Raw genomic sequence first — 25,251 nt, forward strand, 5'->3', positions numbered from 1 at the left:
AGAGGCCCGTGCACGTGGACGCTGCCATGGACGCCACGCCGGCTGCTGAGGGGGCTGCGCTGCACGCCACCCCGAGCAGACCGTTGCAGGGCGATGGGACTGCTTCGCGGGATGGCCAGAGAGCGTTGGATGGCGGCAATAAAATTCTCGATCGTCTGCTTGACTACGCTTGCGCGCTGCGGCGTATCGAGGGTGCCCGTGATCGCTGGCATCAGGCATACGCGCGCTCGGTCGGCACGCAGTCGATGGATGGCCTCGTGGGTGTTGTGGACGAGTCGCGTCGACTCGCTACTTCACCTGCACTGACTGTCCTGGCGGGGGTCTCGGAGTCTTCACCGCTTCCTGAAGGCGTGGGAACTGCGGTGAATACAGATGTTGACGTGGGCGAGAACGCTGCTGCGAAACCGCGAAATGAATGGAGTTCTGTGCGCTTGACTAGCAGCGACAGCAGCAGTGTGACCTCGCCGCGACGTCATAATTCTCTGCTCGACGCCGCAGCACCTGCAGCACCTGATAGCGTCGGCAGCAGCCAGACCGCGACGGCTCTCACCGTACGACACAAGCGAGACGCGCCGCAGCGGCCCTCTCCGCCGCTGTACGAACTCTCCTCGAACAGCGAGAGTGCGATCCACCCCGGCAATCAGTGTCTCGCCAATCAGCTGTGGGGGCGGCAGCTCAGCCTTCACGCGGCGGAGCTCCTCCGGCGGCTTCTGCGCCGTGAGCGGGACCATCGAAAGACGATTTTGCTGCGGGAGATTGAGGCCCGTTACGCGGTGCGGTTGTACGAAGCCTCCGACGCGGCGCAGCGAGGTCTGGACTTCTTTGCAAAGGCGCAGGACGACGTGAGTACGAGCCGCAGCAGCACCTTTGCACTTCCTGTGGATTCTACTCGGCGTGCCGCCACGCTGTCACCGCCGGTAGCTCCAACGCTACATCCATTGGGCGGCGCTGAAACGCCAAAGTTCGAGAAATCGACGAGCTCAAAGACGGAAGGGAGGGCGGTGCGGCGCGGAACGTCCTCAGCCTCATCGACGGAGCCGAGCAGCAGCGGCACCGGCGGCGGCAGCGTTCGGATTCCTCGGCGCGGCGAGCGATCATCGCTCAACGACGGAGTGGGAGATGCGCAGCGGGGCACTCCACACGTGACGACTCCGCAGCCTTCATCTTCACCGTCGTCATCCTGTACGGACGCGTCGTCCTCGGTGGTATTCGCACGGCCTACTCAGCCGCAATCACTTAACAAAACGAAGACGACAGCGGAGAGAAGCGACGCTCCCGTGGCAGAGGAGGCGGGTCTGGTGACGTCGGTGAAGTCGAGTGGGGATTGGGAAGAAAGCGCAGGCCAGCCGCCGTCTTCAGGCGACCGCAACGCGCCTGCGCCATCGGAGGCTGTTCATACCACGAGCACTACTCCAGCTCAAACACTGCAGCAGCCACGAGTACCTTCTGGAGCCGCGGACAGCGCAGTGACTCACTTGGGCGAGAGCGCCGAAGGCCACGACTCGAAGGATGTGCACGCTGACGGTAGCGTTGCGGGGCGGCGGGTCGAGGGTACAAGAGTGAAGTCTTTTCACGCTCTGTCAGACGGCTCATCCAGTGCCGATCGTTCTGCTCAGGCAGGGTCGTCGGCAACATCGCGAAGCGGGTCGGTCGTTCTTGGTGTACCTTCGCAGCTCCCCGCAGTGAGCGCAGAGGCGCTGCCGCACACGGCATCGTCGTCATCGGCGTCTTCCTCGCTGCCTGCCTTCTCCGTCGTGCCTGCGTCTCCGCTTTTCGGGCAGTGCAGCGAGATGGACAGCAAGGACGGAGCGGGTGATCGGACACGTGTCTCACAGCAATCAGCAGCAGCCGGAACGCACAACCAAGACATCACCGCGTCCATCACCGACATCGGCCTGCCAGCACACCGGGTCCGCGGCTCCAGCTTTTCAGATCTGTGGACGCTGGACAAGGACGAAAGCGAAGAAGACGACGAGGCGCTTGATGTGGGCCGTGTGCGCAACGATGGCACTTCATCTCTGCCACCAACTCCTTCCTTTCCGCCTCAGCCAGCGCCAGACACAGGCGTGGGCCGCGACAGCGAGAGCAGCACGACGTCGAGTGAAGCGTTCACGGTGCAGCTGAGCGGAAAGAAACTGCAAGAAGGCGATGGTGGACGTCTCGATGAACGGAGACGAAGTAGCAGCGACAAGGGCGAGGATCGCACGGCCGCACCCCTGCAAGCAGGCACGTCCGCCTGCGCTCCTCCTCGTGTCGCTCGCCCTGACTCGGTCAGAAGCACAAGCGGGCTGCCGAGCAAGCACTCGTGCAATCTCAGTGGTGCATCGGAGGTAGAGCCGCGGCCAGCCATCGTTTTTCTCCACACGGACACGGACACGGAGGCGTGGGCGCGAGTGCAGTCGGAGTGCGACGACGAACCGCAGCCCTCCCTGTCCGCGCCACAGCCGTCGGAACCGTCGCCGTCGCCGTCGCCGCTGACGCAGCGGCTGAGTGCATGGGAGACGGCGACGACTGGTGAGGCCTTGCAACCTGCCGCATCGCTGAGTCCTCCGCAGGCGCTTCCGTACGAAGATGAAGGTCACCCTCCTCCTCCACCGCCTGATCAGAACCCTCCCGCCTCCGCGGAGCCATCGAGGGCCTCCTCGTTTTACTTCTCTCTTCCAGCGCAGAGCATGCCACGCGCCTTCAGCAGCGGCGGACTGCCACATGGGCTTTCGTCTCAGGAGTTAGCTGAGTCGGCCCATGCGAAGAAGGACGCTGTGTCGCCGCTACACGAAGGTGGGAAAGCCAAGCGGCCGAAGAGCGCCACAAAGGATAAGCCGCACGCGTTGAGCAACAGCGGCAGCAACAGCAGCAACGATGACACAACCCCGTACCACCGAGAGGCGCAATTCGCCGAGGAGCCGCATCCGTTTGCGCATCGGCCGTCGTCTTTCCGTGACACACAGCGAGACGTGGATGAAGAGACATCAACCTTTTTCGATAGCGCGGAAGAAGAGGAGAGTACCACCTTCACCGGCCTGCCCTCACGGCAGCGGGATCAACGAAGGCAGCAGCAGCAGCCGGGTGTGTCGTGGACGATTCCACTAGACTGGGCAGACAGCGGACGGCGTCAAAAGGTCCACGCGGACCCCGACAACGTCACCAATCCCCGTCCCTCCCGCACCCCCGCTGCCGCGGATGCCTCGGCAACTCCGTCGCCGTCTCACCTCCCTTCACCGCACCGTAGTCATCATCACCGCACCTTGCCACGTCATCGGCTGCCACCGCATCTGCAGGCGAATCGCCCCCGCGCGCGTGTCCTCACACGTGGACTCCGCCCGGTATTCTTCAGCAGTAGCAGCGGCAGCAGCAGCGGTACTGCTGGAAACGACGACAACAATAGCAGTGATTTTCATACGGGCTCGAATGCCTTTGATGCGGCCTCGCTGCTGTCACAGGTTCCGCGACCGGCAGGCCCGTGGTACGCCGCACCCGCCCCACGGCTCAAAAGGCACCACGTCGCTCGCAGCGGCGCCACTCGTAAGGCGAGGCCGTCGCGGTCGTGGCGGCAGAAACGGCCACCGCCGCAGCAGCAGCGAGAGACAGCACGTTCGTCAGGCGATGACGACGACGACGACGACATGGTGGGGGAAGGAGGTAGGCACAGGGATGTGGAGGTCTCTCCCGTGCGGCGAACGGCGGTGCAAGGCGGGAGCGCCTCCGTCCAGACCCCAGCGGGTTACGCACAGCAGCAACAGGCGTCCGCACGCGTGCGAGGAGGGCCGTATGCCGTCCCGGCCGGGCTGGCCACCACTCCATCTCCTGCCAGGCCCTTTTCAACCCCTGCCCCGTCTGCCCTTCATCGTTCTACTACAACGGAGGCCAACGCACCTTCGCGAAGCCCGCAGCATCGACCACAGCCGGCCGGACCGACCTATGCCGAATTGCATGAACGGCGACAAGCGTATGAGGCCCAGCACCAGCAGCAGCAGCGTCGAGTGTCGCCCTCCACTGGTCACCGCGCCTCCTACGCACAGATTCAAGGCCACCCAGCAGACGTGCCTGCAGCCACCACTGAAGCAACATCGGAGGAATCGCCTCCCGCACAAGCAGGCACCGCAGCAGCAGCAGTTGGCGACACGGTGAGTAAGGCGGTGGTGTGGCGGTTGACGGGTGCGCCGCTTCCCCGCTCCGCCGCGTCGCAGAGAGTAAAAGAGGATAGCCTCGCTTCAGCCCCAACGCCGACTATGTGGCCACCACCACCAGCGCCCTCATCCGTGGCGGCCACCCCGTCCCGACCTGCTGAGGTGGAGCGTGCGCCGTCGTTGTTGCCGCTCGCGGAAAGCGCCACGGATTCTTTGTCTTCCTCGCCGCGGCACGGCGCCACCGCGACCGCTCCCCGCGGAGCCAAGTCCCGACCGCCGACGGACGTCGTAGGTGAGGACAAAGCGGAGGCGGAAGGGACGGACCTGCGTGTTGAAGAGGCCCGTCGTCGCTTAATGGACGACGTACGCACCTCCTCACCTCCCCCTCCTGTTTCTCCAGTTGTGGGAGACGAAGAAAACGTACGCCTTCAGTCAGGGGTCATCAACGCAGTGCCGCAGCCTTTCCGAGATAACGCGACGTTCAATGCAACGGAAGCGGCTTCGATGTCCACGAGCCCCGGCAGCGCTCACGCAGGCGCCACGGGTGACGAAGCAGGTAAACCGATGAACGCGCCCACACCGGCAGTGCCAATCCCCGCAGAGACAAACACTCCGTCACCAGAGACCACACCGCCTTTACCACTCCCACCACTGTCGCCAACGCAATCCCTACCTCGTCCCGCTCTGAACATACAAGAGGCGGCGGAGGGGGGAAAGGAAGGAGAAGGGCGGAGACGAAGTAAAAATTCGGAGGCACCGACAGCCGCCTCGGAGGCGATGGAGTACACGATGGGGCTGACCAACTCGATGTTGTACGGACGCGCCTCCACGGCAGCGGAGTGGTCGCGGTCGACTTCGCACTCGACGACGCCGGTGTTGCGACATCAGCAGACAACACACCAGCCCTCAGTTGCAGCAACGCGAGGGGAAACCCCCGCTGACGAAGGACGCACACGTGAACATGACGAGTCAACGAAGGAAGGCAGTGAAGAGGAGGGCACGGACGATATCCACGACACCCCTGTCCACCCCCGTGTGGAGGCTGAAAAGAAGAAAGAGGAGGAGGGCCTCGCCGATGCTCTGCAGGACACGCCTCGAGCGTCGACGCCGTTTGCGCCCACCGTGGCGCCCGGCAGCCCGGGGCCACCACCGCCGGTGAGTCGGGAAGCGAGCGGGCTCACCCACCCAGAAAAGGAGTCGACAGGAAATACTACGGCGGAAAGCCTCGCACAGCCTCGGGAAACGAAAGAAGCGGAAGACGTCGCGACCTCTCCACCTTCGCATTCCATTACCACTCCTGAAAAAGAAGCTGTAGAAGAGGACGAAAAGCGGAAGGAGCTGCACGAGGCGATGGAGCAGCCCCCTTTGGACGCCGAGACGCTATCACCGACGCCGGTCGAGGGCGTGAGCGGTACTCCCTCTTTCACCTCCCACCCAATGCTGTCGCTGCCAACCCTACACGCGTACGAGTCTGCGCTGGCCGCCACTACGACCACCATCACCGCTCCAACTGCACCAGCCGCAGAGGCGAGGATCGGCAAGGAAACAGGGAGCGCGTTGGGCGCAGAGCCGTCCGCGGCAGCAAAAGCCCCTCTCCCGTCTCCTGAAGCTCCGACGTCGCTTCCAACAGAACCAGCGAGGGCGGATGGGCCGCAACAGCCACCGTCACCACAGCAGGGAGGAGCGCACGCCGCGTTCGTAGGAGTGGACTCCACATTAGGTCCGCGGAACAAGGTGGAAGGGTCGGTTTCTGATCGTGTCACCGCGACGGGAAATACGGTGTCCACTGCGCTGCCAGGTCACGTCATCGACGACTCTCAGCAGACACCCGCATCACGTCAACAGGACGAGCGCGTAGAAGACGATCGTCGGCTTCCGTCGATGCACGTTGGGCCCACACCCTACCCTGCCGCCGCCGCTCGTGGTCAACCACCTGAGAGTCCACCGCCTTTCTGGGAAGATGTTCGAGAGCCACAGCACGGCACACCAACGGGTGAACAGTCACAAGAGCAGCAATTGTCCGCCTTAGCGCAACGCCGCGCTGAGCTGGAGCGGCGGCTGGTGGACCTCGAAGCACAGCTGCGCCATCGGCAAGAAAATGCACTGCAGTCGTCGGCGCCTGACTACTTCGAATCAGACGACGTCGCCTTCCACAGTGCTACCGGTAGGTTGGGTGTCCGCCCTGGTCGTCCGCCGTCTTTTTCGCGTGCCAACACGGCCGCCGTAAGCAGGAACAGCAGAGGTGGACGTGGAAGCGGAGTGTGGGGACGAGGCGGCAGCAGCGGAAGAGGAGGAGTTTGTGGAGGTGGCAGGAACAATAGTGCTGGTGCTACGCAGCGAGAACCCGAACAGCAGCAGCAGCAGCATCTGCATCGCAGCCCCGCCGCGTCTCCATCGCCACGCTCTGCAATTCAGTGGACACCGCGGCCACACCCCACGCGAGATCCAGCCGCAGCATCAGGAGCAGAGTCTGACTCTACCGCACACGGCCGCGTCTCGCACGCTGCCGTGGGTACGACCGGTGACGTGCGGGGAGGGCGTAGTATTGGCCAACCCCCCAGCAGCTCCCTCCCGCCTGATGCACGGACGGCACCGTCAGCACCCGCTGTAGCCGCGCCCTCGACGTCGACGATCCGTCCGCGGCTCTCTGCGTCGCCGGCGGCTGCCACTGCGGTGGTAGCGGCGGCGGTAAGAAGCGACGAGCACCCGTACTCCCGCACGGAGCACCGCGGCTACGGCTTCGCCAACGCCGGCTCCGTCGGCTCTCCCGCCGGGCCGAACTATCGCCGCACGACCACCGCCTTTTTAATCAGCGCGGACTGGCGGTATCAGCGCACGTACGTGGACACCGTGTTCTTCCCGCAAGTGGTGGAAGGAGCGCGGAGTTCACACGGTGCGTCGAAGGTGCCGCAACCAGCGGAGGATGGAGAAACACCGCAGCAGCCGCGGTCGTCATCGTCGCAGAGCGTGCCGCCAGGTGAGAGACACGGCGGCGCGGATGTGTTTGCGTGTCGGCCTTTTCGCTTCCCGTAAAGTGCGAAGAGACGCTGGATTCTGTGTTTTGTCGTGCTCGCGTCTTTGGCTTCGTGGAACTGCTGTTGTATTTGTGCGCTCTGCCATCATGGTCTCCGCTGTTCTCAATCTCCGCTGTTGGTTGGTTGGTTGAAGCTGCTGTTTCATCCTGCCAGCATCCCTTTCTTTTTTCTTTCATTTGTATGTTTCGTTCACTGTACCCTAATGAAAACGCGTTACAGTGAAAATCCAGGCAATCATCATCCATGCGATCTGCACGCATCTGTCCCCCCCCCCCTCCCCGTTTAAGCCCGAGAAAGAGACGGAAACACCTCAACGAAGGGTATTATTGTTAGTATTATTGCTATTTAAGCACTTACGGATCTCTGCTGCTGGATGCGTACCGTGTTTTGTTATTACTACTCTTCTACCCCTCGCACCTCTCCTCTCCTCTCGTCTCCCCTTCCTCTCCCTTTCTCGGATTCCTCGTTCACACGCCGCGCCAACTTCGTGTGCCACGTCGGACGTGTCCTCGCACATCAAAATATATAAATATTTAAAAGAGAGAACACACGACGACGGAGTCGCCTCAGCGCATTCTTCAAATCGTTTCCCTAAGCTTCTTACTGCTCTCTTCCTCTTCCTTCTGATTTATTTTTCTGCCGTTGCTTCTATTTAGTGCCTTCGCGTCTGCATGTGCTCGAAAAACTGTCGCTGACAGCTTCTTTTTTCTTATTTCGGTTAAGCCCGGTTTGTGTTTTTCTCTCTTCTTTGCTTTACTTCTTCAGCCTCGCCATGCCGTCCCCAGCGCAGCGCCCACAGGAGTCCGTGCCGCTGCGGACCATTAACCTCTCCGAGGTGCACGGCGACCCCTACGCGGAGGAGCTCGGCATTGGCGCCCCGATCTACGACGCCTGGGCCCTCGATGATGACGAGGCCAGCAGCAAGCATGGCACCGACACCTCGGAGCCGATTAAATTGATGGGCGACACCGAGAACTCCCCCTCGACCCGCCAGCCCAACGGCCGGCACGGCCCGCGGCACACGTTCCACACGCCGGGGGGTCGTCCCTGCAGCAACGAGTTGTGGCGCTTCCGCGCCCGCGGCTGTCAGGATTGCTGGGCGGCGCTCTTCTTCATCGCGCTCGTCACGGTGGTGCTTCTGTGGGGTGCCGCGCAGATCTGGCAGCTCGAGCTGACGGACGTCGACCTCGCCGTGATTGCGGGTCAGGCGGAGCCGGAGGGGCCGGTGCGGTACGGGCCACGCACGCTGCCGCAGGACAAGAAGCCGCCGTTGCGGCACGTGGCGGCGCTGCGGGCGGGTGTGGCGGCCCTGTGGGAGCGGCAGAACGCCCTGCTCAGCGGCAACTCCGCTCCGGCCCGCACCAGCCCCCGCCTCTCCATCGGCTCTGCGGTGGGCATGCTGGTCGTGCTGGTCTTCGCCGTCACGACGACGGTGCTGGTGGCCTATGCGGGTCTGCTCATCATCTCCCTCTACCCCAGGCAGCTCATCTTCATGCAGTCGACGGCCAGCTCCGTCTTCTTCGCCATCTCTGCGGGGGTGGCGTTGGCGCGGGGGTCGCCGCTCGGGGCGTTGCTCTTCACCATCCTCACCTTTATGCCGCTGCTGTGGATTTACTTAATTCAAGACCGCATCCCGTTTACGGCGACGATGCTCTGCGCCACCGTGGCGGTGCTGCGCCGGCACAAAAGCCTCTTTGCCATCTCCCTCTGCTCCGTCCTGGTGTGCTGGTCGATGCTGGTTGTCTTCATCCTCTGCGTGATGCCGAGCGTGCTGCGGCTTGCCTCGGGGTGGGTGATGGGGAAGGATATCATCTACCCTTTCATGGTCGTATTTGCCTTCTTCTGGGTGCAGGAGGTGGTGAACGCGGTGGTGCACGTGACGGTATGCGGGGTGGTGGCCACGTGGTACTTCGCTGGCGAGGAGCACCTGCCGCTCGCACCAGTGACGATGGCCCTGCAGCGCGCCGTCACCACCAGCTTCGGCTCCGTCTGCTTCGGCTCCCTGGTCACCGCCGTCGTCTCCTTCGTTCACTCTATCATTGACTGCGTGCGCAGCGGCAACGATCAGAACAGCTTTGTGATGTGTCTGATGGACTGTATGGTCGGCTGCATTGAAGATCTCGTGCGCTACTTCAACGAGTACGCCTTTGTGCACGTCGCCATCTACGGCTGCAGCTACGTGGACGCCGCCAAGGAGACGTGGGGACTGGTGAAGCAGTGCGTCTTCTCCGCCGTCTTCAACGATTGCCTGGCGAGTCAGGTGGTGGCCATCATGACCCTCATGAGTGCGGTGCTTGTCGCGGTCTTCACCGGCATCGTCACGTGGAGTGCACCGGCCGTCACCGTCATGTTTGTGATGGCGTGGGTGGTGTGCAGCATCTTCTACAGCCCGATCGCGTCGTGTGTGACGACGATCTTTGTGTGCTTTGCGGAGGTGCCGGTGGGTCTGCAGTTGTCGTTCCCACAGCTGTACGACGCGTTGGTGGACGCGGACGCCGGGTACACGGCGCGGAGGGAGGACGCCTCCAACTCCTACGGCACGTACGTTGTTTAAACTGTTCCTTTCATGTTTCTTCTGTTTCCTTCTGTTTTCTTCTCTCTTCCCATATGCGATACATGGAGCCAAGAAAAAAAGAGTGCGGATGTGATGGAGGACGTTGGAAAGCGTTCTCGGAAAACTTTCATCTCTCCTCACGCATAAATCGTTTCTGCCCCTAATTTTTTTCCTTTTTTCCCTTTCCGATGTTTCCCTCAAAGACTTCATTGCCGGTTCAATGCGCGTGAACAGATTTTTCTGAACGTGTGCTTGTGTGTGTGTGTGTATGTGTGTGTGGCCGGTGCCGCTGCGCATTCCTTTCAGCTCGTCGCGTCGCAGTATGTCTTCTGGCTTTTGCGAAGACAACTTTGGTTTTTTGATTGTTTGCTCTTTGTTATTTGATTATTTGTTTTGCATGGCAGACATCGACCTCCACCTTAACCGGTGCTCCGATATCGTGTGTGTGAGTGTTGTGTGTGGTAGGCACGTGCGATCGTCCGCTTTTGTTGGATACGTGGAAAAAGGTATTCTCTCTTCTGCGAACTTCTTTGTCCGCGGACATGTGGGCGAGGAAACGAATGCCTATTGTCTACGCTTTCGTTATTTATTTCGTTCTTTCTTTTTTAAGCCTTCAACGTCAAGACATTACAGTGGATTGTGGTTTTTGCCGCCTGTGTAGTACACTTCTATCGACCATGTTTTAATTCGACACAGTCACCGTAGCAGGAAAGTGTAGGTCTACACATATCTACCTCCCACTATATATGTATATATATATATGCCTCCATGGATTGAATTGAGGACGGCATCGGTCCTTCTCGGCTTTTATTCTAGTTCTTTTCTCTTGTTTAGTTAGTTGGTTTTGCATATAAATATATATATATACAGTATTCAAAGGAGGGGAATCGTTGACGATCTAACGGGGCCCTCGCCATGTTTTTTTTTGTTTTGCGTGTTCTGCAAAACACTAATTTAAGTTTCTAATATCTCTTTTGATGTTTTTCCCATTTGTACTTCATCACTTTACATCGTTAAAAGTAGTACGTGGTGGACGCCCAATGCGTTTCAATTGTTTCTGGAGCTTATTTCTCTGCCGCCGGCATCGTGGGTGGAGCAGAAGGAGTGCCTTATGACCGCCTCCGCTTTGGGTTGCGCGCAGCGCGGCTTTTCATGAACACCTCGTTTCTTCTGTTACGGCTACTGCTTTCGTGTTGATCACACCCCGTCCTTCTCTCATTCACTGTCTCCCTCCGTATGTGTGTGTCCTCCACCCGCTCCTCTTCACTTGTCGACACTTCGACCGTTATTACTGGTGGTGTTGTCTTTCATCTTTGTTTTTGTTTTCATTCATTCGCATGTCCATCGCAACTACTATTGCTATTGTTAATGGTTATAATAATGTTTAAATAATCCTAAAAGGTTGATATTCAAAACAACGATATCCGTCTCCGGTGTTTGGACCTTCTTTCTCCTCCTTTCTGGGATAACGTGTTGCCAACCACAACCTTCCCTCGCGCCCATATATATCTACGCAATCGCCCCGACACCGCAGCGGTTCTTCCTTTTCTTCTCCGCGTACCACAATCCGCCATTGTAAATACGAAAGCAATGGGTCTCTTTGGCAAAGATCGCGCCGGCACCTTCAAGGCCACCGACGGCTCGGGCCGCCGCTTCACCTGGACCGTCAAGAAGTTCTCTGACTACGAGCCCGGCATGACACTCGACAGCGACAACGTCACGTGCTTCTCCAAGACGAAGTTCCACCTGCACATGTCCCTCGGCAGCAGCGGCGACGTCGGCGTGTACATCCACTACAAGAAGCCTCCGATTCCCAAGTACTCCTACTACTTCGAGAACTCCAAGAAGCAGGTGCTGCGCCAGCACACCGCCCACACCATCCCCACCGACTCAGAGCGGTGCGGGCACTGGAACGTGTGCAATCACAACGACATGAAGGACTTCCTGGGTGAGGAGGACACCCTCTACGTGCACTTCGCCTTCGATGACGACAACATCGTGGTGAAGCGCATGCCGGAGAAGAACACGCTGTCCGTCATGTGGACGATCCCCAACCTGAACGAGCAGAACGTGAATCCCTTCTCGTCGCAGGGCTTCTTCATCGACAGCACGCTGCTCGTCGCCCGGATAGACGTGAAGCGCAGCAACGCCGACACCATGGCGAAGTGCGACCCGGCGGACATAAACACCTACATTATCTTTCTGTTCTGCCGCAAGGGCAAGGTGCCGCCGCACAGTGTGGACCTGATTGACGCCTCCGGCAACTCCTACTTCCGCGCGGAGCGCAACGAGGACGGAACGGCGCAGACGGTGATGGTGGACAGCCAGCTCGTGCAGACGAACACGGCCAAGTCGGGCATTCTCTTTGTGAAGTTCGAGTTCTTCAGCGGGGGCAATCCACTGGAGTCGCTCGGCATGGGTGGTGGCGCCCCTGCGCCGAGTGGCGGGGAGGACCGCACGGTGGAGCTCGGTTCGAAGAAGGAGGCCTACAACGTCATGGACGACTAGTAGAATAGCAGCACGAAACCGACGAAGGTAAAAGTCGGCGTCTGCAGAGGGTTTAAAGAAGGGAGGGGGGAGAAATGACGTTGTGGAGAGCATGTGTATTTTTTTGGTTTGCTTTCCTCAGGACACGCCACACGTGAGAAGGAAAGGAAGATAATAAAAAATGTAAAGCGTCCAAACGTGCACTCCGGTCGCGGCAAATACCTTGATGTGTGTGTGTGTGATTTTTTTTTCTGCGGAAATACGCAGCATTTCTTTCTTTTCTTTCGGTGTAAGAAGCGCAGTAGTTATCTTTTTTTTTACTTCACTAGTTCATTTATATATGATTATCTATGCTTTTCTTTTTTCTCTCGTGGGCTGCTTCTCATGCATCAGCGGGTGTTTGTTGGCGTTGTTTATCTTCCTTTCCTTTTATGCATTTCCTCGCTCGGAACGTTTTTGGGGGAGATAAGTCCGGTATTGGGTGTATCTTTGTGTGTGTGTAGAGGTGTGTGTGTGTGAAATGGCGAAGCAACATGTGCGCTTTGATCATCTTCACCGTCCCGGGAAGCACCGCAGCCGTACCGTTGCGTTGACGTGTTCCGTCAATGCATTTTGTCCGGCACTGCGCATTCTTCCTCCTCCTCCTTTTTTTCTTTCTTCTGCGTTCACCCTCTTATCGGGCAACAGCGATACTTTTATACTTTGTGTATCTTCTTTTCCGGTGTCGAGTGCGCGGTCGTAAAACTCAATCACTGTGTGTGTGTGGATGTATGTGGATGTGCTGTACGACCCTTAGCTTTACACCTTTTTGCTTTCAATAGTATCATCACCATCGTTGACGAGAAAGCGGTGAAGAACAAAGAAAGATTGGGGAAGAGAACCCCCCTCCCTACCCCCCCCCCCCCGTCCTTGTGGAACCGTTCGTCGATGCACACCGCCGCCTCAAATCTTCTTTAAGTATCACGTCATACGTTTTATCTCGGCTTTTCTCTTTCTCTGTTTTGTACTCCTCCGCTTCCTACGTTAATCCTCCCTATTTCGGTGGTTTATCTTTGTGTTTCCTGTACATCATTATGATTCCTTTCTTCTTTCTTTTTAATATGGATGATTAGAGAAGTGCGGTGTGTGTTCTTCGACCCCGGCAGATGTCAAAGCGGGAGAGATACGAACGCAATACGAGAAAATAAGTAGAAGCTTCCTGAAGCGGGACGGGGTCGTATATATATATATATATATACATTCGCTCCTCGTCACGTGTGCGTTCTTTATCGTTTTCTGTGGTGTATTTGTGCTTTGCTTTTTCCCAGTAGAAATCATAACAAAGAGTGAAAGAGAAATGGAAGAGAGGACGTCGGGGGCGGATTGGGTCGTCGGCATGCACGGCATCTCTTTTTTGCCCGCCTCCCCCCCCCCCCCCCCCCCACTGGCGTGTCGTGGCAGATGTTGGAAGGGATAACGGAAACGGAGTGCGTGGGCATCGGTGGTCTGCGGGTGCGGTTGAAAAGAACTGTAGGTTATACAATGGCCGTTATAATGTGACTCTTTTGGGGGAGAAAAGAGAGTACGTTTTCTCCTCCTCGACGATTTCCCCGGCTGTACTCTCTCCCACTCGTTGCTCGGGGGGTATCTCTTGCGTGTGTGTGAAACCGCCCATTAAACACGCAGAGCCAACATCAGCATCAGCATCATCACCACCGTAAGACGGTCGCGACCGCCCCCTCTCTGCGAGGCTGGTTTGCGGCGCACTGCAACTTCTGCACACGTAATCACAACAACAGAATATTTTTGTTTATATATTTATATTTATTTTTATGTGAGCACCGCATGTCCTCCGCCGACGAGTCAGAGAGCGCACCCGACGCGGCGGCCATTGCAGCCCTCGAGCTGCTGGAGACGGCCCGAGCACGTCTGCACGACGCTCTCCGCGAGGCCGCTTTCGACCTCGTCGCGGCCCAGCGGGAAGAGGAGTCGACACGCGGATGCCTTGTCTCCCTCGACGCCGTCCCTACACAAGGGAATACGTTGACTCCGCTGCTTACCGTCGCACAGGAAGTAGAGGAAGGTAATGAGGAGCCGCCGGTGGGGCAGGCACGCTCGAGTACGTGGGTGCTGACAGAGGGAAAAGGCGAGCGCATCTCTGCGTTGCCGGCACGGCGGGCGGCTCCTAAAGCCTCCTCCGAGGCAGCAAGGAAGGAAACGAAGGATGACGTATTGACCTTGGTGGATCCGATTTATTACTTTAGCGCAAACCCGTCCTCTGCTCTGCGGGACGGTCAAGCAGCGTATCGACGGGCGGTGCAGTGCGTGGTGGAGGTGGCAAACGCGCAGCAGCGTGCGTTGGCGGCCGCTGAGGCGTATGCGTGTGCCGAGAAGGCAGCATCGTAAGTTGCCATCTGTGGACGACAACTAAAGCAAAAGAAAGGAATGGAAGAATGACTACCGGCATCAACGACGAAGGAAGCGCGAGGAGCACATCGCCGTGTTTTTCACCGCGTTGTGGCGTCTCCCTGCGAAGTCGGTTTTATATGTCGATTCTCATGCGTTTGCCTTAAAAGGAAACGAGAAAGACGTAGAAGAGAAAAACGGTACTTCTCTCGCTCCACCTCAAGCGAGAAGCCGGAACGAGAGCCCTCAAGAGGGGAGGGGGAGGGGAGTCATTCTCTCCCGCTCCCTTCCTGTTATCACGTCAGAAAGCAAACAAAAAACAAGCTTCGCTGATAGCGTGTGTGTGTACTAGAATATCTTCTCCTTCGCCAGTGTTCCTTTTCCATTCTACCTCTTTTCTCCCCTTCCTTGTTTTACTATTATTATTATTGAATGTCTCACGTCTTCTGCCTGTCCTCCTCCTCTACGGCAGTTCCAACGAGGGAGCCGCCTCGCTTTCTTTTCCTTTTCCACCAGCAGTCTCACCTCGACGTCGCTCTTCGTGGCACCGCTCTGTCACCGACGTGCGTGCAGCTCGCGTTTCTGCCTCTGGGCCATTCTATTTGGCCCACCACACATACAACCTTTGTTGTGAAGGTTGCTTTTCTTCAAGTCGCGCCGTTCCCGTAACACGTCGCAATGGGGCGTTCCGGCGGATTCTTCAAGAAGCTGAAGGCGAAGCAGAAGAAGGCGGCATCGCGCCAGCAGCGCGGCACCAAAGGCGCCTCCAAAGAAGACCGTCGCCGCAAGCACAACGAACGTGTTGAGGTGTACGCCGCGAAGCGAGAGGCCGAGCAGCTGGCCGTCGTGAGCAGCTCCAGTGACGAGGCCTCTTCGACGGACTCGGAAACGGAAGCCTGGCGAGAGACGCGCTCCATGCGCAAACTACGTGCGATGCTCGGTGCTGGTCCAACCTCCGCTAATAAGAAGACGTCCTTACATGCGGCAGTGGAGGCACGGAAGCGCACTCGCCGAGGCGAAGGTGGCGCGGATAGCCGCGATGATGCCTTCGATGGAGAAGCGAAGGAAGAGGAAGACGACGATGATGGTTGGAACAGCAGTGACAGCGAGGCAGCAGCAGCAGCGCAGGTCGCCACACGACGCCCGCCTCAGCGCCGCCGCCTGCGCCGTGGGCAGCGCGGTGAGCAACGCAGCGAGGGTACCACGAACGGCGACGACGGCGATGACGAGCTCGATGCCGAAGACTGGCGTCTCTACCTCGGTCAAGGCAGCAGTAGCGGTGATGACAGTCTCAGCGCAGAGGAGGGAGAGGAAGTGGGTGAAGAAGATCAGGAGCTCGGGGAGACGACGGCTGACGCCGATGACGTCGTTGACAAAGACCTTTTAATGGACATCAACGAAACGGATGACGAGGTAGACGAAGAGGGCGATGACGAGGAGGAGGGGGATGGCGACAACCCGCTGTTTCATTTGGACGATGAAGACGCCAGCAACGGTGTGCTACAGGATGGAGAGGGGGATGAGGAGGAGGACGATGGGGCGGACCTCTTCGACGATGCCATGATGTACGACGATGCCGAAGCTGAAGAAGAGGAAGAGGAAGAGGAGGAAGAGAGGGAAGACGCGCTCATTGACGAAGATGAAGAGGGCGACGAGGTGAGCAGCGACGACGACGACGCCGATAATAATGGCGGCGGCGCCACAACACCAAAGAAGGGAACAGAGCGCGGCGGCACAAAGCAGAAGTCAGCAGAGCAGCACCAACTCCTGCAAACATTTCAGTTTAACACGAGTAGCGTGTCGGTCCTGCAGCAGCACGGCAGCGTCCTTAGCGAGGCGGACGCGTGGGTCCGGAAGTACCACCTTGACCTGCACGGCGGGGTGGATGAGACGCCGCTGAAGCCGCTTCCCGTGCCGCACGCGGCGGTGGAGCTGCTCGCTGCGTCGAACGAACCACTGAAAAAGCGCGCGGCGACGCTCATGGACACGACAGAGGACAAGAAGCAGCTCGGCATTTTCTTCGTCTCGGCGGAGGAGTACAACACACTGCACCCGGAAAACGTCGCCGTGCTCGCCACCGCACACGTCCAGCAGCACCTCCTTCACGCGCCTTTTGATGTCGCGGCGGCGGCGGTGACGCAGCTCCCTGCCTACCTGCACCCCGCGCTGTGGGCCAAGTGGACGGCCTTCCGGGGGCACAAGAACCTCCCGAACTTCACCGCGGAGGAGCGGGGGCTGCTGGACCTCCTGCAGGGCTACCCCGATGTGTTCGACGCACTGCACTGCTGGCAAAACAGCGAATCCCGTCGCGAGGTGTACGCCCTGCATTTGCTGAATCACTGGTTTAAGGCGCGATCAGTGGTTGTGGCGCACGACGCGTTGCTCGCGCAGCGGAAGCAGGCCCAGCGTGCTCGGCGACGTCAGCAGTGGGCTCGTCGTAAGCAACAGCAGCAGCCACAAAAGGCAGCAGCCGAGCCTGCTGTAGAGGATAACGACGAAGAGGAAGAGGAGGAAGAGCCGGAGCTGCGCGATCGTGGGTTCAGCAAGACGCGTCTGTGTGTCATGTGTCCCCTGCGCAACCACGCCTACAAGTTCGTGTACACGCTCGTGTCCATCCTCCAGGCCGACCCTGAAAAGTGTCCCAAGCTGGCGATGTTCGAGCAAGACTTCACCGAGATTGAGGAGACCCTCGACCCGACCTTCAAGCGCCGCCCCCGCGAGTACCAACGCGCCTTTGAAGGCAACATCGACGACTCCTTCTGCGTCGGTCTCCGCCTGGAGCCGGAGCGGGTGCACCTGTACGCCCACCCTCTCAACAGCGACTTGCTGATTTGCTCCCCGCTGGGCCTGCGTCGCCGCATCGAGAAGAACGGCGACGTCCTCGTCTCCCTCTCCTCGATTGAAGTCTGTCTGCTGACGGAGGCGCAGATGCTTTATCAGCAGAACTGGATGCACGTCGCCGCGGTGCTGGAGCTCCTGGACAAGCGGCCCACGGACACCACCCACGGACTCTCTGACCTGCGCCGCGTCTACGCCTGGGCTCTTGAGGGGAGGAGCGGGCGGCATCGCCAGACCATCGTCGCCACGGAGGTGAGTACCGCGACGATGCTGTCAACGTTCCGCACGTCATCGGTGAACAACTCAGGCAAGGTGGTGCTGCAGCGTCGCGCAGACCCCGGCGTGCTCGCGCGCGTTCTGGTCCCCGTGCGTCAGCACTTCATCCGCTTCGAGCCGACGTCGCTCTCCACCGTCGACGAAGATCGCTTCGAGTTCTTCACGAAGCAGGTTTACGAGGCGAAGATCAACGCCATGGCGGAGCGCGACGTGCGTATTATCATCTTCGTGCCCTCCTACTTTGACTTTGTGCGGGTGCGGAACTACCTGCACCGCGAGTACCGCGAGAGCTACGCCGCCCTCTCCGAGTACACGTCGCTGAAGCAGCAACGCAAGGCGCTGGGTCAGTTCTCTGACCTGGAGCGGCCCGTGTTGCTCGTGACGGAGCGCTTCTACTTCTTCAAGCGCTACTTTGTGAAGATGGCGGAAGCACTCGTCTTCTACGGCCCACCGATGTTTCCCGAGTACTACGCGTCGCTGACAAACCGGCTCGTCGCGACGTCGCCAAACGCCTTTACGATGACACTGTACTGCCGCTACGACACGCATGAACTGAACCGGCTGGTCGGGACCTCGCGCATGGTGCAGCTGCTCGAGCGTGAGTCCGGCGTGTTCTCCTTCGTGACTTCCTAATGAAGTGGGTGCACACGGGTGTGTGTGTGTGTGTGTGTGTGATTGCGGTGGGCGTGCGAAATCAACTGTGCCGCTGCTCGTCGTGTATTGGTAGCCACTCCGCTCTCAACACGTTAAAAGGAAAGAGGTGTTCGACGAAAACCACCTTCTCTTTCTCTCTCTTTCTGTTGTTCCTACAATAGAAATAAGGTGTGTCTTGTCGTTCGCCAAGACGCACCTCCGCCTCATCTTGGATTGCCTGCGCGGGGTATTCTCGTTTACTTTCATTCTGGCGTTTAAACTTCTACTAAGTCTTCTAAGTTAATTCGCAATAATCATAAAAACAGTAGAGATGTTTTTTATTATTTACGGCGCCGGGCTCCGTGTGAACTACAAGCACCACAGGACGCAGAACTTCCCTTTTTTGTATGAAGAAATACGCGATGGGCACGCCGCCTTGTCACGCCGTGATCGGCTTTGAAGCGGCACCAAAAAAAGACTCCTCTCCTTCTTCCGTCGCGCATATGAGGGTCACAGATCCTTCCCCAGAGGGTCAAGCGTGCGCGTACCCGCACGCACACGAGCCAACCTATTATTTTTCTTTCTCGACCTTTATATGTTTTTCTCCTTCTCTGTTTCCATCTCTCTCGCGCGCGCTCTCTTCGGTTTGCCTTGAACATCTGCGTAATGCGTTGTCCAGAATAGCGGGCACCGCCTGTCTCGCAACGTCGACCAAGCAGCTGATGCGTTTTTTGTTAGCTTCTCCAGTGACCTTCTATTTTGCACTCAAAACAGAACACATAGACGTTGGTTGACGTACTCCACAACCTGTGTTTTTTTCCTAATTCCTTGACAACAACAACTCCAGGAAAGGTGATACGGCATCGAGTGGCGCAGGCGCTGTTGTCTCCTTCTCTTCTCTTTACTGCGTGTGTGTATGCGCCTGCTGCAACGCGCGTCATTGCCAGCCGCTGCTGTTTGTGTTGCCATCCTCATAGACTCCTTCAGACAAAACCAAAAATATACGTAGAACGTGTGCGGTTGAAGGGAATAATATAGTAGTAGTAGATTTCATACTTCACTCCCGTCTTTTGTGGTTCTCCTCTTCCTCTGTCAAAAATAATAAAACAATTGCTGCTTCGTATATACACCTCTAAAGCTATTTCGCACAATGGCGAGTTCTGAATTCGAGTTTGTGCAGGGCAACGAGCGGCTAGACTGGGGAGTCCTTGTTTCGATTGATGTGGAGCGGCTGATGAAGTCGACCAGCGTGGAGACGCTGCAGCGCATCATCGAGAACATCGCCTTCTCACGCGTCACGCGAGACGAGGCGGCCCTCTTCACCGCAGAGCACATCCTCCACCTATTTCAGCTCTGCCAGGTCGTGATTCAGTACCTCGTCTACTCCCAGGAGGTGCTGGCGAAGATGAACGTGCGGCTGAACGATCGGATGGCCGCGCAGCAGGCGGCCGTGCAAGAGCGCGAGGTGATGCTGCAGCGCCTCTCCGAGGAGAACAGTAGCTTGAAAAAGCAAGTCAAGACGCAGCGGCGGACGTTGTTGGCGTACGAGTACAACGCACAGGCGGCTTTGGCGCGTGGCGGCGGCGGCGGCGCACCGACCGCCCCGGCCTACGCCTGTCCGTACTGCGGCGAGGTGTACCAGAAGGCGGAGTCGATGCAGTCGCATCTGCGCAAGCGGCACAACACCTCTTCCTCTGCTGCTGCTGCGCCTTCCGTTCCTTCCGCCTGGAGTGACGGTGCAGGTCTGCCTGTGCCAGCAGCGGTGTCGTCCCCCTCCCCTCCGCCCCCGGCGCCCACCTCATACGCGCAGCTCCCCCAGCAGAGCTACTACCAACCACCACCGCCGCAGGTTTCGTCCGCTGAAGAACTCGCGGCCCTTCCGCAACTCCGTCATCGCGTGGAACAGCTAGAGAAGGACAAGGAGGTGATGGAGCGTCAGCAGCGTGAGAACTTAATCCTCATGATGCTGGGCGCGACGCGATCACAGCCCACGACCACCCCGCCACCTCCACCACCACCATCTCCAGCGGCAGCCCCCGCTACTGCCTCCGCGCTTCCCTCAGCGTTCGCGCCATCGCCGTCTTCTTCTCCGCTGCCCGGCCTCGCGTCCTCGTCGCCTGCCTCTCCGTCCCTCGCAGAGCAGCTGCAGGGTATTCCCGTCGTACCCGACGTCAGCGCGATGATGAACTACAACCTCTCCTGCCAGCGGGAGTCGTCCGAGAACGCGCTGCGACGGCAGCTGGTGGACCTCGAGGCGGAGATCCGGGCCCTGAGGACCAGCAACGCAGCAGCCGTCGCACCGGGGACGACGACACCAGCAGCGGCGGCAGCAGGGACCGAACCCACCGTCCCGCGTCCGCCGTGGGTGGCAGAGCTGCAGCAGGCGCAGCACCCCACCACCACCATCACGACACCTTCACTAACGCCGGTGCCGGTAGTCCCTGCGCTCTCCGTGCCTGCCAGCCCACCGCCGACGCCGCTCCCGCCGGCCCCAGCCTCCGCCGCCGTGCCACCGACGCACGCTTACGACTACACAAGTGGGATCACCGTCAACGTGCCCGCTCCTATCAGTCCCCCGCAGCTGCCTTCACCCCTGTCGGGTCTGCAAGCCCCACCGGTCATGAGCCCGCTTCCACCGCCAGCACCGTCTGTTGCAGCGGCAGAGACGCCACTCTCTGTGCCTCGATTTGATACGCAGCAGCAGCAGCAGCCACCTGCTCCGCTGTCCAGCCTCTTGCCGAGACCAGTTCCACTCCCTCGGTGTCCCAGGCAGCAACTCCCTCCCACAACAGCAGCAGCAGCAGCAGCCCGTCACGGTGGCGGTGGCCGTACCGTCTACCCCGGAGAAGAAGAAGCACGCCCACGCGACGGCGCACCACTGGGCGAGTGACAGCAGCTCCTCGCTGAGCTCCGCCTCGACAGTGCCGCCCAATCGTGTGGTGAGCCGTGGCACGGATGCTGGTCCAGGACAGGGCCTCGTGCCAGGCCTCCCTTCGCCGGTTTTCAGCGCCGGCAGCAGCAGCAGCGCCGGCATAGCGCCCCCACCGATCCCAACACCCTCTTCGTCTGCCGCCGCTGCGGCCACCACCGCGACGTATCCCGCACCACTCGTGACACCGCCCTCGACGACCCCGAGTGCCACCTCCGTCGTCGGCTCCTACTTTGCGAAGCGGTCAACCGCGACGGCACCGCCTCTTTCTCTCTCGCCTCCGCTGCCCATCCCAACGGCAGGCCCGGCGGTCAGCACGACGGCCACCACCACTGCCGCTACGACCACCATCGTTCCTCGGCCGGGCACCAGCAACAGCACCACCAGCACCGAGAGCAACAGCACAAACCCGTACATTCAACGCCACCCGCCACCGCCGGCCCTCGCGTCTGCCCCACCGCTGTTACTGTCGACGCCTGCAGCGGCCCTTTCTGTCAAGCCACCCACGACCACTTCTCTCAGCCCTGTTCCCGTTCCTCAGAGTAGTAGCAGCAGCAGTAGCGGTCGTAGTAATCTGCCGTTGAGCGCCGCGCCGACCTTCGCCTCTAACACCCTTTCTACCCCATACATTTCCCCTGCACCTGCGCTGTCCTCCGCAATTCCCGTGCCGAGCCTTGGCGGAGTTGCCGGCACGAGTCGCCCCGCCGCCCCTCTCATTCCAGTGCCCAGCAGCACGCCCTATGCCCCCGTTCCTTTCACAGCTGTACCTACGGTGGGTGGTGGTGCTGCTCCTCCTACGCCCCTGTCCGCCACGGCCAGGCCTTCTGCGAGTGCCACTGGGGGGGAGATTCGTCCCTACCGGCAAGTGGGGAGCAGCAGCAGCAGCTCCAGTAGCGCTTCTCGATTCAGTCTTGGTGGTAGTTACGAGTACTAGGGGGGAAGGGGAGGGAAGAGCGCAAGTGGAGTTGTCACTACGAGAGAAGAGTCGGGTATCCTATTTGCATCAATGGTCCAACTAGAGCGGGTGTTGTAGGGCTTCACGGCGCCTGCGTGAAGGCGTAAAAACAAGGTACTTTGTTAGAATCATAGAAGATACCTCGGCGCACTAGAGCGTTATCGTGATGTTGCGAATGGTCGCCAAATATATATATGAGCTATGAGCTATTCCCTTCTTTTAGGTGTTCGTTTTTGTATTTTTAAGAAGTGTTCAATGCGGTGTGTTCCGCATCCTCTCTGCCTCATCTTCGATCGGCTTTGTTCAGGAACGCTTGATTTCGCGCTAACACGCTTTTGTTTCCCATTTTTGAATATCTCTCTCGTTGTTGTTGTTTTTTCGAGGGAGGGTGGGAGTGGGGGATCGTTTGCTGCTACGTCACGCACGCAGTCTGTTAGAGCTTAACAAACAGAAATGGCGTTATTTCGATATCTCTGCTCATCTCCTATTCACGTGTACGTGTGTGTGTGTGTGTGTGTGTGTATCTTCTTGTCTTCGTCCTTGTCGTTCTTCTTCTCCTCATAGAGCACGTGTACGGATAGAGGTGTAGGTGTATGTTTGTGTACCGCCGCGTGGGGTGTTCCCGCACACATCGGTGTTGGTCGTCTCTCGCACTCTTTTCGTCGCCGTTTGTCGCATCCGGCCCAACGCTGTTACTTCGCCGATTTCACATCCATTGTATTCGATTGATCAAATGCCCGCATTGAAGTTGAAAAACAAACAAAAAATGGAAAGGCACTGTCCTTTTTATGTGAATTCTGTTTCTCTCATCTGCATGCCCATCATGAGTACGACGCTGCTTCGGTCGCAGTGATGTGGCTCTCCCTCGTCCGTATTATGCAGAGCACGAAAGAAGATCGATGGAAACGCGGTAGCGTGCGCTTCTGCTTTCTTCCGTCGTTACCTGCTTCGCAGTACAAACGGCTTCTTCCGCGTTCTTCCCCTCTACCCCCCTCTCTCTCCTCGGATACGTTCTTTTTCAACCTGCGCCTTCAGTGTCTCCTATTCATGTGTGTGTGTGTGTGTGTGTGGACTTGTGGGTCTTTACTGTTATTGATATTATTTGCTATTGTATCGGGGCCACCATCGCCACTCTGCAACTCGCGTAGCGCTGCACCTGCGCCGTCCTCTCTTACTTCCCTGCTCTTGGCTTGTAATTACCGCGCCGAACAGAATTCTGTCAGCTTGCCAATCAAAGACCGTTTCTTTCACGAGGAAAGAACCAAAGAATACACAGGCAGATAGATATATACATAAACAAGCAAACACCTATTTCTATATCTGTACTGCAAAAATGCGAGAACTCGCGCAGCTGCCGCGCTATCGCGACCCCATCACCCGCAGCGTCGCACGCCTCCTCCTGCGCAGTCTGCAGGAACAGCACCGCGCCCCTTCGTCCACCGTCATCGAATTTGAGGCCCGCTTTGGGCAGCAGGTGGGCCTCAGCAGCACCCACCGCCACGAATTTCCCGTCGCCGTCGCCACGACCGCAGTCATCGACTCCCTGCACAACAACCTCTACACCTTCGAATCGGGTGTAACGCGGCCCATCATGGCCGGCGTGGAGCTCGCGTTAATGAGGCACGGCATTGCCTCATCGAGCGACATTCATGACCGCGGCCCTCGCTACGCGGTTGACGGTGTAACTCTGTCGTGGGGAAGTGAGAAACGGCTGCTATGCGACACTGGAACGTTAGTGGAGATGCAGCATCGGGCAAGGAGGGCGGGCGGCAGCGGCAGCAACGCGTCGTCGTCATCGCCCGTTGAATTGCGGAATCCTTTTCTGTTTCAGTACGCCATCCTGATGCAGAGTGCGTGGGAAAAGAAGCGGATTGCACGAGCTGACGTGTGCTGCCCGGGCTGGTGCGCCGACCTCCGCTTCTCCGTCGCGGCTGAGGTGGCCATTCCCATAGATCCGTTCGAGATGGTGGCGACGCCGCCGGAACTCATGCGCTACCGTAATCGTGCCTCCCTCCCCGTATCACCGTTTTTCACCATCTACCTCACGCAGTCCCTCACGAGCTACGACCTATTGTGGCACCCCTCACACAGCCTCTCCACCTTTTGCAGACCGAGCGACGTGGCGAGGCTGGGCCGAGGGACGGTCATCCCAACCCCCGCCCCGTTCCTGACGCGGCACTCGCGGAAACGCAAGACGTACGCCCGGCAAAGCGGCCTGAGGAGTCCCGCGACGTCGCCGTCGCACGTGCACGAAATCGAAGTCGAGGTAAATGTGAAGGCGGTACTGCAGGCGTGGAAGAAGGCGTACGGTGGCGCCGCCGCGTCAGCCTACCTGTCCTCGGCGGAGTTGGTGAGCACGACCGTCGCGGGTACCTCCCACGACATCGCCCCTTCTGCACCGCTGCGCGCTGACCAGATCACGGACGCCGAGGTGCGCGCGTTTGCGCTGGCGGAGCGCGAAGATCCGTTTCTCCTGCGTGTTGCGGAGGAGTACATGGCTCTGCTGCAGTTTATCGGGCAGCTGCGCACGGTTGTGTGAGCTGCGATTGTTGTCAACGAGAAGAAAGCATATATATATATATATATTGGTGGGGGTGTGCGTGTGCGTACGTCCGTGTCATTTCCTTCTTCTTATCTGCGATGCGCTCGCCAGCGCTGCAACTTGATGCACTTTTATGAAGGGAGGGTGCGTGGACGCGCGTACCTTTGTTGTTGCTTTCATTGTTGTTTGTGTTTTTCTTATTGTTAGGTCTTGTCGTGTCGTTGTTCGTCACAGATTCACCGATGACTTCGTTGTACGTAACAGATCGTTTGAAGAAACACACGCACTGCGGTGTAGCGCTTGTTTTCAGATTTTTCTCACGCGGCGTTCGTGCTGCTATATGCACCGCCTTTTGACGATGTCGCACGCCACCGAGAGAGCTTGTGTGTTGTCATCTGAGAGAACGTGCGAAGCAGGGGCCCCGGAACGTAGAACGAATCCTTCTCCTCCTCCTTTTCTCTCTCTCTCTCGACCTGTTCTGTTTCGGTGT

General features: G+C 58.7%; 7 protein-coding genes across 9 annotated transcripts; all 7 read left to right on the forward strand.

Annotated features, from left to right (window-relative positions):
• Positions 1 to 26: 26 nt before the first annotated feature.
• Positions 27 to 7,160, forward strand: ABB37_07109 (hypothetical protein; the record flags this gene model as incomplete). The annotated part of the gene is made up of 1 exon (XM_015805627.1): positions 27 to 7,160. The coding sequence occupies one exon, from the start codon at positions 27 to 29 to the stop codon at positions 7,158 to 7,160; it is 7,134 nt and encodes a 2,377-aa protein (XP_015655633.1).
• A 540-nt stretch (positions 7,161 to 7,700) lies between these two features.
• On the forward strand, positions 7,701 to 9,716 carry ABB37_07110 (hypothetical protein; the record flags this gene model as incomplete). Its single annotated transcript, XM_015805628.1, has 1 exon — positions 7,701 to 9,716. The coding sequence occupies exon 1, from the start codon at positions 7,935 to 7,937 to the stop codon at positions 9,714 to 9,716; it is 1,782 nt and encodes a 593-aa protein (XP_015655634.1). The 5' UTR covers positions 7,701 to 7,934.
• Positions 9,717 to 11,115: 1,399 nt separating this feature from the next.
• ABB37_07111 (hypothetical protein) lies at positions 11,116 to 12,224 on the forward strand (the record flags this gene model as incomplete). Its single annotated transcript, XM_015805629.1, has 1 exon — positions 11,116 to 12,224. The coding sequence occupies exon 1, from the start codon at positions 11,307 to 11,309 to the stop codon at positions 12,222 to 12,224; it is 918 nt and encodes a 305-aa protein (XP_015655635.1). The 5' UTR covers positions 11,116 to 11,306.
• Positions 12,225 to 13,866: 1,642 nt separating this feature from the next.
• Positions 13,867 to 14,588, forward strand: ABB37_07112 (hypothetical protein; the record flags this gene model as incomplete). 2 transcript variants are annotated; one of them, XM_015805630.1, is made up of 1 exon in its annotated part: positions 13,867 to 14,588. In XM_015805630.1, the coding sequence occupies exon 1, from the start codon at positions 14,028 to 14,030 to the stop codon at positions 14,586 to 14,588; it is 561 nt and encodes a 186-aa protein (XP_015655636.1). In that variant the 5' UTR covers positions 13,867 to 14,027. The 2 variants fall into 2 exon arrangements, with proteins under 2 accessions (XP_015655636.1, XP_015655637.1); XM_015805631.1 differs by having other exon boundaries at positions 13,885 to 14,588.
• Positions 14,589 to 15,266: 678 nt separating this feature from the next.
• ABB37_07113 (hypothetical protein) lies at positions 15,267 to 18,335 on the forward strand (the record flags this gene model as incomplete). Its single annotated transcript, XM_015805632.1, has 1 exon — positions 15,267 to 18,335. The coding sequence occupies one exon, from the start codon at positions 15,267 to 15,269 to the stop codon at positions 18,333 to 18,335; it is 3,069 nt and encodes a 1,022-aa protein (XP_015655638.1).
• Positions 18,336 to 19,012: 677 nt separating this feature from the next.
• On the forward strand, positions 19,013 to 21,225 carry ABB37_07114 (hypothetical protein; the record flags this gene model as incomplete). 2 transcript variants are annotated; one of them, XM_015805633.1, is made up of 1 exon in its annotated part: positions 19,013 to 21,225. In XM_015805633.1, exon 1 carries the CDS (start codon positions 19,486 to 19,488, stop codon positions 21,223 to 21,225), a length of 1,740 nt encoding a protein of 579 aa, XP_015655639.1. In that variant the 5' UTR covers positions 19,013 to 19,485. The 2 variants fall into 2 exon arrangements, with proteins under 2 accessions (XP_015655639.1, XP_015655640.1); XM_015805634.1 differs by having other exon boundaries at positions 19,472 to 21,225.
• A 2,027-nt stretch (positions 21,226 to 23,252) lies between these two features.
• ABB37_07115 (hypothetical protein) lies at positions 23,253 to 24,758 on the forward strand (the record flags this gene model as incomplete). The annotated part of the gene is made up of 1 exon (XM_015805635.1): positions 23,253 to 24,758. The coding sequence occupies exon 1, from the start codon at positions 23,553 to 23,555 to the stop codon at positions 24,756 to 24,758; it is 1,206 nt and encodes a 401-aa protein (XP_015655641.1). The 5' UTR covers positions 23,253 to 23,552.
• Between the last annotated feature and the right edge of the window lie 493 nt (positions 24,759 to 25,251).

The sequence above is a fragment of the Leptomonas pyrrhocoris genome (assembly GCF_001293395.1).
Source record: "Leptomonas pyrrhocoris isolate H10 chromosome Unknown, whole genome shotgun sequence".
Lineage (NCBI taxonomy): Eukaryota > Euglenozoa > Kinetoplastea > Trypanosomatida > Trypanosomatidae > Leptomonas > Leptomonas pyrrhocoris.